Source organism: Lepisma saccharinum, chromosome 11 (genome assembly GCF_977018435.1).
Source record: "Lepisma saccharinum chromosome 11, izLepSacc3.1, whole genome shotgun sequence".
Lineage (NCBI taxonomy): Eukaryota > Metazoa > Arthropoda > Insecta > Zygentoma > Lepismatidae > Lepisma > Lepisma saccharinum.
Window position 1 is genome coordinate 77228756 of NC_139239.1, and position 11113 is coordinate 77239868.

The following is an 11113-nucleotide window of genomic DNA, read 5'->3' on the forward strand; positions in this document are numbered from 1 at the left end:
AATCATCGCACTGAAGGAAAATTTCACTAATTTGTAAATACAAGCGAATGCAGCACAAGGATAGATGGGACGAATATAACATATTTGTTACCCACATGGTTGCAAAGCTATTAGGGTAGTGGTTCTAAAATTGTCCAGACTACAAGCTTTTTATTTCTATATACTAATTCGAACTGTCCCCTATAGCCATAGGGTATCCCCGATGGTGTAGTAAAGTCGTCGCTTTGTAACCAAGAGGTCCCGGGTTCGGTACCTGATGGAGGCATATGGTGGTTCGGACCCCACTAGAATCGTTTTCGCACATGGCTGCAGGCAATGACTTGATCTTTCGATAAATTGTCCACAGTTGCCATTTCCTATGTAGTTAAACTAGATGGGTTTGTACTGATCCTCTTAGAGAGCTGACTGTTTGGTAAGAACCTCACGTTCCAAAAAAATGAATAACTTCTGAATCTAACTGTACATGGGCTGTAACAGGTGATCCTTTCACCTTCACGTAGTACTCCAAAATGTCAACCTCACTTCCACGTAGTACGCTCTGGGCTGAATTTTGCGGACTAACGAGGTTTCTAGGGTTCAACCCCCTCCACCCCCCCCCGAAACTTCTGACATGTTTAGTTAATGAAAGTTCAGAAATCAAAATCTTTAACTCATTTTCAATTATTTTTTTCGAAGCATCACAAAAATGCAAGGAGATAATGTTGAAACCATCAAGCTAGAATTTTCAAACATTTGGAATTCTGAAACTTGAGTGAAAAAGGATTTATTCTCCTAGCCCACCTGCGACCCCTCCTTTTTCACTTCTGCTGTCCTCTTTCCAGTGTTGTTTCTGCGTCACAAAGAATATAGACTGATTGTCCCAAAATTCCCTTTCCAACTTTTAAATTCCCTGTCCGATAAAGTCGAAAATCCCCCTTGATAGGAGTTCAAACTTAGGATCTTCAGTTTCTTGGTGCATTACGTTCGCAATTGAGGTTACAATTCATGCACCAGGCTGTTTTTAAAAATAATAACTGGTTCAACACTTTTCAAAATTCCAAAAATTACTAAGTTTCAAGGTCAAACAACAAAAACTTTATGACTAAAATTTCCATGTAACTTTTAAGGCTTTTTCTTGAAGTTATATAAATTTTTTTAAAAAAGTATAATAATTGTGCATTTCAGTACACTGTGTGAAACTTAAATAAAAAAAAAAGCCTTGTGCTGGATATTCACTCATCTGCAGAATTGAGCAAGCCCCCTCAAGGATATAATAATAATAATAATAATAATAATAATAATAATAATAATAATAACCATTATTATTATAGAATAAAATTGTTTTATTATTATGAATTAATTATTATTGTTATTTCTATTACTCAAATTTATGGCAACGCCCATGGGAACAATTATAAATGAACCCCCCGCCGAACATGTTCCTTGCCTACGGCCATGGTGAGGGGCTGGACCCCGTACAATGTGACGGGTGCAAAATAGCCTTAGTGCCTACGCGCCCAGAATTTCAAATTCTATAAATCAATCAATCTTACTGTACGTACAATCTATATTGATAAGACTGTGTGTGCATGGGTTGTTTACACATAATATAATATCTACAAATGCAAACAAATTAAGTATACTTATTTTGATATAAAATATTGCCCAATTAAATTTGTTAATTTATTGTTTATGGATGGAGCCACGGTTTCTCCGTACGAGGTACAACGCCAGAGGTCGCTGGTTCGAATCTCGGTTCAGACATAGATGTCTGTGAACGTTTGTTCTGAATGAAAAAGAGAATTGAGAATAGTAGATATGAGTTTGTGGTATGAGGAAGGCTGTCGCTTAGAGGTCTTCTTTTTTTTGATAAAGCATCTGGCTGCCACGCGCAAGAGTCGGGTTCGAATCCCGGAGCAGGTGATCTGGACTAGGAATTTTTCCAGTCATTTCCCTGTTTCTGCCAGGCTCTGAGGCTCACCCAGCCTCGTATCCATGGGTACCTGGGGTCAGTCCTTGGGGGATTAAAGGCGGCCGGGCGTGATGCTGGTCACTTCATCCCATTATGGCCGAGATGAAGAATATGTGAAGCTCTACCTCCACATCATCTCACATGCACAGGGGTACCTTTATCTTTTTTAAAACTGTTTATTGATAATAATTCCTTGCTAAAGTTTAAACACTGGATAAAAGTTTCTCCACACTTTAGTGGTTACCTAAATTTCAGGAGTTTAAATTTTAGGTTTTTCCTTTTATTTAACGTGGCTAATTTGTTAGTATTATGTTATGACGCTTTTCTGTCTCTTTTGGCTGATGAGGACTATGAGGATGAGTGGTGATTAGGATAAAGTTATGAAGGAACACTTGCGAAGAACACTCATCTCATGCCAACGCCGAAGCTCAAACCCAGGAAAATTGATGGTCAAGATTCGGCCGCTGGGCCGACGGCGTTCACTCGAATGAATCTTCTCGGGGAATATAAAGGAACATTCGCTACATATTACGTTTTATATTCTGATAGTGGTCATTTTATTCTCAACCAAGAAAGTTGGATGTACTGTACAAATGTACAAATTATCCATATTTGTTTTCTTTAGATATATGTTTTCACAGAAATACGATATTGTATACGGATTGCATTATTATTGGATTCTTAGCTTCAGAAAAGTTTAGAAGTTAAATAATATCTGCAATAGTGTAATGAATTAGAAAGATAAAAATCATAAGCTATAAAACAAATACTTTAAGGGTTTATGAAACATCAGTTTCATACAATAGCCCATCTGCTGATTTAATAATTGAACATATTATTATTTTTGGTTATTTAATGTTTCTACGGCAAAAGGCTTTCACAATCATTCGTTACTGAGAATTCGAACCTAAGACAACTGAGCGCATTACATCAACAATGTCGTCACAAAAAATATGACCCATTGATATACGGTTCGGTATGTAATAATTAGGGAACGGATTTCAAGGTGCAGCACCTTTCCAAAAATATAACTGTTTTCACACTGATTGTTTGAGATATGTATTTTAGAACATGAAATCAAGTAAAATAAACACACTTTGTTGCACCTTTTCGTGAGATTAGAACATTTATCCCCCGTTTTACCCCCTCTTTGATGCTTGAGCACCTTTTCCCTTCCTTTTCTTTCATGTTTTGTTGAAAAATTAGACAGAAAAATAATCTATTTTCACTCTTCTTGAGCAGTTACATAAAACCCTACAGTCTAATTTTGTAGAGCAGAACGAGAACTATAAAATGGTATAGTATAATCATTGAGCCCCAAGAATTCCCAAGATAATGTTGTAGCAAAACACAAACTTCAACCAAACCTATTCGGCAGAACCACAGTTCTCTATGCGGCCCGCGCGCATTATATACAGAAGGGGCAGAAAAAGAAAGCATGGAATAGCGTCATTTTATCAGCACCTTTTTTGCTCCTTTTTGAAAAAAAATTCACAACCTTTCTTTCCTTCTCCCGACCATAATTTTGCACCTTAAAATCCTTTCCCTAGTAATAATTATACACTATAAATTCAAAATATTTGCAGCATGCAACACTACTATATCATATGTTTGTAAGAGAAAACGCAACTTACCAAGTGTTCTGCAAGTATCCCTCGAGTTGCTAGATGTCAGTCGGATGATCGCCATGCCAATGAACGCGATCAACAAGCTACCACCGTGAAACATAAAGTTTTTACCATGCAAATTCTTTCTCAGCTCCGGCACCATCACGTACACCACAAGTGACGAGAAGAGAAAGAGAGACCCTACGATCAGCATAGCGGAGTAAACAGTGTTTTGGATTTTTGCTTCCATGTAAACTTCCAGGCAAAGGAGAAGCTCGCCATATTCGACATCGTCTTCCCCTACAGCGAAATCGAAGCAAAATTCATCCTGACCCCTACGACCCGTGTTTGGTAGGATGGCATCCCCATCCTCTGTTATCCTGAACTCTCCTTTTTCCTCGGACGCCATCGTCGCTCCTTCGGGACACAGCCCGTTTGCAAGACGGTCTTTGATGATATAAAAGTCTGCCGGTGCAGAACTTTTGAGGAAAGTTAAGACTTTGTTCGCGTAGTTTTCGTCTTGCGCTGGGACGCACATTCCGTCGGCTATGCTGAGAAGTTCTTCTTCCGGACAACATTTATTGATGCAAGTGTACGTCGTGCAAGGGCAGACAAGGGCAACCATGCCTCCAGAATCGAAATCTATGCAGAAACTGGCTTTTGCGAAGCTGTGGGTACTCGCACTGTTCTTACACGTTAAGATTTCACTAGAATTCACCGTCAAAACACTGTCGTTATCGTTGAGTATATCCATAGCAATGTGCTCGCATTCAGGAAAACCTATTTTATCAAAGAGTGCTTCGGTTTCGTTGTATACGTTTGTGTACGTAGCATTTTCACTGTTTGCAGGAACGCAAGTAAGACTAGATGTTTCAAAAGATTGTTCATTAGGGCAACACTTATTTATTCCCCATACATACTTCGATATTACTTGCACAAACACAATTCCTAGAAATAGTTCCCAATGCATGTTACCAACTATTTTCTTGCTTCAAGTGCAACAAAATTTAATCACTAGAGAAATTTTGCCTCACGCAACTCTTGCCGTAAAATAAATGTTTTATAATTGAGAAGTTCACCGTGTCACAACAGCAGCACAGATATAGGGACGCGAAGTGGCGAAATGAACAAGTAAACTTCTTGCTATCCGAGATCCTTAAGGTTAAACAACACTGATGACACCTTACTGCGTGCCAATCAACGCGTATAAAGATCGATAACACTCTAGTGTCTGTTGCCAGGAAGTGAGTGATAACAGGGGGAAGTGCGAACGGAAGCTAATGATGGACTAAAACAACAAAATGTGTTCTAGAATTGACAATAACGTTATCTTTCCTTAGCAGGTACAGTTCAATCTGAGATTGTACGTACATGAAGAGAGAACGTATAACTGAGAATAACTTACAAATCAACTTTAGATACCATGTCATATAATTGAACGACTCGGGTGTAAAACATGGTAAGTGACATTTTGGTCATTTCTGAGTTCATTAAGAAGAAAGGTTATTAGAAGTTATACTGTAGATAAATTGTTATCGTGTTGTGTTTACCAATTTCAGAAGGCTTCACTGAGTCTAATGCAAATTGTATGACACGACAATTTCACTCGAAAATTGAAGGATGCTTTGTAACTCAAAAATAACCAAAATGTCACTTACAACGTTTTACACCCGAGCCATTCAATTATTAAAATACTGTAATTGTATCTATTTTGAGGAACAAGATACACGCAATACAGGTTATTTCTGTCAAACTGGTAAATTAACGAATCTAAAAGTTTCATTCTTAAGTACATTGCATTTGCCACTTTATTAGTGAACACTTTGATACTGAAATACTACACTAGACACTATCGTTTTATAGTTTTACTGCTCAATTTTAAAAAATCGTCTAAAATAGCAATTCTCTAATTAATGACTGCAAAGTATGGCATAAGTTATGCCTAAATCTTCAGCTATTTCACTTTTAGTCTTATGTGGATTAGCATCAAATTCCTGTATAAATTTTACTTTCTGGTCAAGCGTGTCACTTTTCGTCTATCCGTTGTCCATGGCCGACCAGTAGCAACTGAAAACTGTCACTTCTGTGACATTGTTGTAGCTTGGTTATATACGTACAAATCGACTGTATTTTATGACGTATAAATGCGCTACGTACAAATAATGTTTAAGTAACACGTTTTTAAATTATATTTTGCCGAGACCTACAGTAATTTACGTACAAAATAGAATTTCGCAGAACTAAGTTACGTATAAAGCAGTCTCAACTGTATTATGTTTGTGAAAAGCTAATTTAATATAAATTTTCAGGAAGTTTTTATTGCTCATATGTCTATCGAGAAAGGTAATCCATTTTATATAAAAAATGTAGGGTGCAAAAGTATGCACCAGAACGCCTCACAAAAAATCTAGTACTTTTGTATGATTTCTAACTCAACCTGAAAAAGTCTTTTTTCTTTATCCATGGGCAAGAAAAGTAAAATTGCATCTCTTTGCTTTAGAAGACTTCAGCTTTCAATTGAAAATTAAGAATATTATAACTTTTGTATATCAAGCCTGTCAACTCTGAATACGATGAGGTTGAGTAATGATATGATTAAATTGATTAAGGACTATTCAGGGCCTCCCTGATGGCGTAGTGGTAACGCCGTCTCCTTGTAATCAACGGGTCCCGGGTTCTATACCCGGTGGAGGCATACATTGGTTCGGATCCCACTTTAAACTGTAGGTCCAGTCCCGATTAGCCTTACTGTGCATAAAGTGGACTTTAAATCAGTAGCGGCTTCTGCCTGCCTATTCGCACGTGCACACTCAAATAAATCTGTATTGCAAATCATTATTATTATACTTATTCATTGAACTCTATCTCCTTCGAAACATCAAATGTTCCTACACCGCTTCACGAAGAGAGGTGGTGAAGAAGCATGCGATCAGTGATAATAACTCCCGTAGACCGAGGCGCGCTCGCACTATGAGAGTTTCGTTCCCTCTGAAGTAGTTGCAGCAGTCGCGTAGTGGGTATTCTGGCTTGAGTGCTGGGCCTGGGGATTTTGCATCATATGGTAACCCATGAACGCAGTGGTCGGTGTGTTAGCAAATGTAGTGTTGCAAACCCACTGCATTTGAAACCGTGTGACGGAGTCGAGGGAACGCCATACATCATTGCAAATTGAGGGATTTCTTTTAGAAAAGGGAAATTTCGATTGTATATTGTCTCTCTCATCCTGCTCCGAGCATGACAGGGGCAAGAAAGAGAAAGGAAGGGGAGGTGGGCGACTGAAAGCGAAACTGGTGTTTTAAACATGTCTGGTATTGCCTTTGCTTAGTGCATCTTGGCCAAAATAAACGGTCCCTGTGGCGCAGTAGCCGAATTATCAACCCGCGTGGAGGGAGCGAGCATCTATCAGTCATCTGTTTTGCATTGTATGTCGTCTGTTACTGAGTTGCAAAATTGTTTAGCGCTGTCAAAAGGTCGTTCCTGTTTCAGTGCAAAGTGTTTAATTTAATGATGAATAGAGAAACTCTACATAGCGAAAGCAGAGACTTAATATTTAACGTTGTTGAATTTTTGGAGGGAAGTTAGCTACAAAGCCTGTAGCAACTGCAGCAATATATGGATACGGCGGAAGGGAAGGAAAAATTCTGAAGTACGAAGCAGGGCAGTGTGAACTGAGTGAGTACTGTAATTTTATTTAAGATATATTATTCATCTTGATTACGCTTGATTTGCTTTGTTCGATCAGCCTGTCATTAGAAATGAACAGCAGCTAGATAGATTACAACTGATTTTCTCCATGTGGTAGTTGGATCGGCTTCTTTGGTGTACGTCAATGATATTATTCTCCTTGCTCATTAATATCAGCGGAGCGGCGGAGGAAGTTTTAGCGAAATATTTTGAAAATCGACAATGATATTGATATTGTACATCGGTATTTCTATGTTTTGAGTGATTTTGTCATGTTATCGAATGCTGAATTACATGTTGCACAATAACATCGCTCTTCTCGCGATTGGTTGGAAAATTTCCAAAATAGACCTATTTGAAATTTGTAAAAAATCCGTGTTAAAAAAATCATGAAATATAACTCTGTCATAGCCTTATTTTTAGTGAAAGGTGATCAAACTTGGGTTGCCAATACATTTAGCATCATTATGTACGCAAAAACGGGTGCGATTATTTGACAGGGGGGTGGTACAGTGTCTCTCAAAAGTTTTAGGACAACGACATTTTAAGCTAGGCAACCCAATTTACATAAGACGTTGGTGGGTTGCGTGTAGAGTTAGGCTCAATTTCAGGGTTTCCACATGCACAATAGATATTTGTCAAATACGCGAAAGAAATGAAAAGAAGTATTTTCGTATAAAATTATTAAAAATATCAATATTATATCGCAAATGAGGAATTTATTTCTAAAATAAAAGAAACTAGGTTTCTAGTATTCATTTAGGTTTCATCCTTATCCTAAGGAAAGGATAAGAGGTTAGAGGAAACGAAAGACGACAAAGAAGAGGAGAAAGAGAAAGCGAAAGGAGAAGAGGAAAAGTAGAGGAGAGAAGAAAGAGAGGATAGACGAGGAGAGGAGAAGTAGTGAGAAGAAAGGAAAAATCGAGGAGAGATGAGGAAAATGGAGCAAAGAAGAGAGGAAGAAACTGAGAGGAGAGGAGAGGATGAGACGAGAAGAGGGGAGTGGAGAGTAGAGTAAAAGAGAGTAAAAGGGAAGAATGAAAAGAAGAGGAGAAGAGTGCAGTGGAGTCGGAAATCTAAGACAGGAAAGGAGATAAGAGGAGTGGAGAAGAGTGGGATGGAGACAAGATGCGAGAAAAATAGAGAAGATGATATGAGATAAAAGCAGAGGAGAAGGAGGGGAGAGAAGAATAAGAAGGAGAAGAGAAAATAGAAGGGAATGGAAAATATAGGAGAGAAGAGGTAGTTTGGAGAAAATATCGTCTCCTCGTCAAAAATTGATGCATTGATCAAATTATCGACATGAAACAAAACACTCAATAACGTTTTGAAACATATTAGAGAATGTATTAGATCGGTGCCATATGCCTTTTGACTGAGTTCAGAGCAAGATGAAATCTTTCACGTAAGATCATTGATTTTACCTGCGATTATACCACTAAAACATGAATGTAATTTTAACATTTATAAGAATTATCCAATTTCTCGGTTCGTTGAAATGAAGATGATGTAATTTTATATTTCCCCTCCCCCATCGTTAATTCCAAACTGAATCATTCAGTTTCACACAGCGTGGACAATGAACACAATGGAATATGTCTAAAACTTACGAAAATTTTCTGCCACCGGAGGGGTTTGAACCTACGACCATCAGATTGACAATCCTTAACGGTAACCATTACGCTGCAAGCTGTCGCTCCTGAAAGCAGGTAGAAGGAGCTGACCAACGTGAAATGTAGATGCAACTCTTCTCCTACATGTAATGTGCAAAGAAAACTTGTTTGTAGCAAAGAAAACAAAGGTAGAACGAATCGGCGAAAACATTTAGCGGAGAATTGCACATGTTGAAAACTTTTCATTCGATATTTGCGGAGGTATCCTTGCATTGATCTCGAGTGGGAAAAGGGGTAAAATTAGTATATCCTGAATTGCTACAAATATAAATAGTTATTTCATTAATATTTGTCAATGTCTTTAAACGAGTACAGAATTATCGTTAGAGTATCATAATTCATGATCTTATACATGGAAATATCCCTTTGAACGTGTGTCAATTCGTTTACTCCCTCTGTCCCATAATTATAGTCCGGTATGCCAAAATGGTAACTTTTTATTTATGTTTTTTTGGATACTTGATCGGCCAATTTGTACTGATCATTGAGTTATAACGTTGTATGAATCATTCCCGTGTTTCATTTTCTTCTTCTGTCTACACCAATGTCACAGTTTGCATATCGGATAATTATTATGGGACAACAAACAAAAGTGTACCGGACAATAATTATGGGACAGAGGGAGTATTTGTTTTTTTATATATACATTCCAGATGCAGAACAATGTAGCCACTTTACACTGCTATTACAAATAATGTTACCATGCTCTTTTTTAATATTAGGGGAAATATGTTTTCTAGTATGGAGGATCGAACCTGGGACCGCAATAAATGCTTTCAAGAACTCTAACCAATACACTACGCCCTTCGTTTCCCTTGGAGCAACAATTCTTAATCATTCTCTCGCCTCAATATTGTAAACGTTATCCTGCAAAAGAAAAGTTCAATACTCTGATATAGCTCTGTACTTCCAGAATTACTTTATACACATGCATTTAACTCTGAATTTCTTTCTGCGTATTAGTATATCTAAGCTTGTGAATAATTTATTTGTAATTTCATAACGGTTACATGAACATTTACGATATAGTTCCTTACAACTTGGAATCTAGTAAATAGATACTTTCAAGTCTTCAAATTAATTTTAGACTACTACATTTTTGCAAGGGAATGGTATATGTGATCCGTTTCCAGTCATTCATTGCTGAAGCAAACGTTTCAAAACTCTGTGGAATTTTCATTCTTAGGTAAGTTTCTTTACTTGCTACATGTATGCGAACTACACTCTGTCCCACTTATCTCTGGAGCAGGTGAACGAAAACAAGTATCTGAGCATCAATGAACACGTGGGAGGAACGGGATTGCTGTGGAGGGAGGAAGCCACTGAACTTATCCACCTTCCCAGCAGTGTGCACTGTTTCGCTCTGTCCAGTCGATCTCCCCTTTCCCCCTTCTCCCCTCTCCCCTTCTTTTCTGCTATGCGCGTCTTTGCTCCAGAGATGCTGGGACAGGACACAATTAATTGTTTTCGCAAAAATTATCTCTGTGTGCCACACATTTCATTCGAACTCACATGAAAAAATGTCAATTTATATTCAGGGCTAGTTTCACAGTTACAAACTCTTTTGTCCTCGATGAGAAGTTTAGTGTAGATTGGCATTTTGTTTATAATTTTGAAATTTAGGTCTAAGGTTAAAATCCTCATATTTAGGGCTTGAACTCGTAATCTAAGAGGTTTGAAGATCCGTCCTATTCTTTGTGCGTGACCTTTTTTTATTTTTTCTCTATTCATTATTCATCCTCGTCGTCGCGATTAGCCAAAAGTAAAATCAGAAAAGTCCCCCTCCTTGACTGTGCTGTCTAAGGCGCTGTGCTTTGGACTCCGACTGCGGGACGTCATGGGGTCATGGGTTCGAGTCCGCCTGTGTTCAGTCTTAGGGTTCTCGGCCTGGGTATAGGACCGGTAGCAACCCACCATCGTGAGGAAATTGGGGAGCTAAGAGTGAGTAGCGTAATCGGGTCTAGGAAATCTCCTATAACGCCTGGGGTTCGACTTGCTGATCCCACGTCACCCCATTACCGGTTGAAGAACTCCACACCTCTAGGTAGGACTGTGGGAGGGAGATTGGCAATCGGGAGATAGGTCAAGGCCCTTCGAGGATTGTCGAGCCATGGGTTATTATTATTAAAATAAGAAAATACAAGGGAAAGAAGAAAAATATATATTTTTAAATATTTATCTATAATAAAGCAACCATT

At 38.2% G+C, this 11113-nt stretch overlaps 1 protein-coding gene across 1 annotated transcript; it reads right to left on the minus strand.

The window, feature by feature from the left end:
- Nucleotides 1-1736: 1736 nt before the first annotated feature.
- Nucleotides 1737-4528, minus strand: LOC145995087 (uncharacterized). Its single transcript, XM_083131621.1, has 2 exons — nucleotides 3586-4528; nucleotides 1737-1765 (listed from the first exon to the last, which is right to left on the minus strand). The coding sequence occupies exons 1-2, from the start codon at nucleotides 4526-4528 to the stop codon at nucleotides 1737-1739; spliced, it is 972 nt and encodes a 323-aa protein (XP_082987747.1).
- Nucleotides 4529-11113: the final 6585 nt, after the last annotated feature.

Excerpts from the sequence above, each read along its gene's own strand:
- LOC145995087 (XM_083131621.1), bottom strand. The coding sequence starts at position 4,528 with ATGCATTGGGAACTATTTCTAGGAATTGTGTTTGTGCAAGTAATATCG. Across the intron at positions 1,766-3,585 it reads GGATACTTGCAGAACACTTG|AACAAACGTTCACAGACATC; the intron begins GTAAGTTGCGTT and ends TTTTTCATTCAG.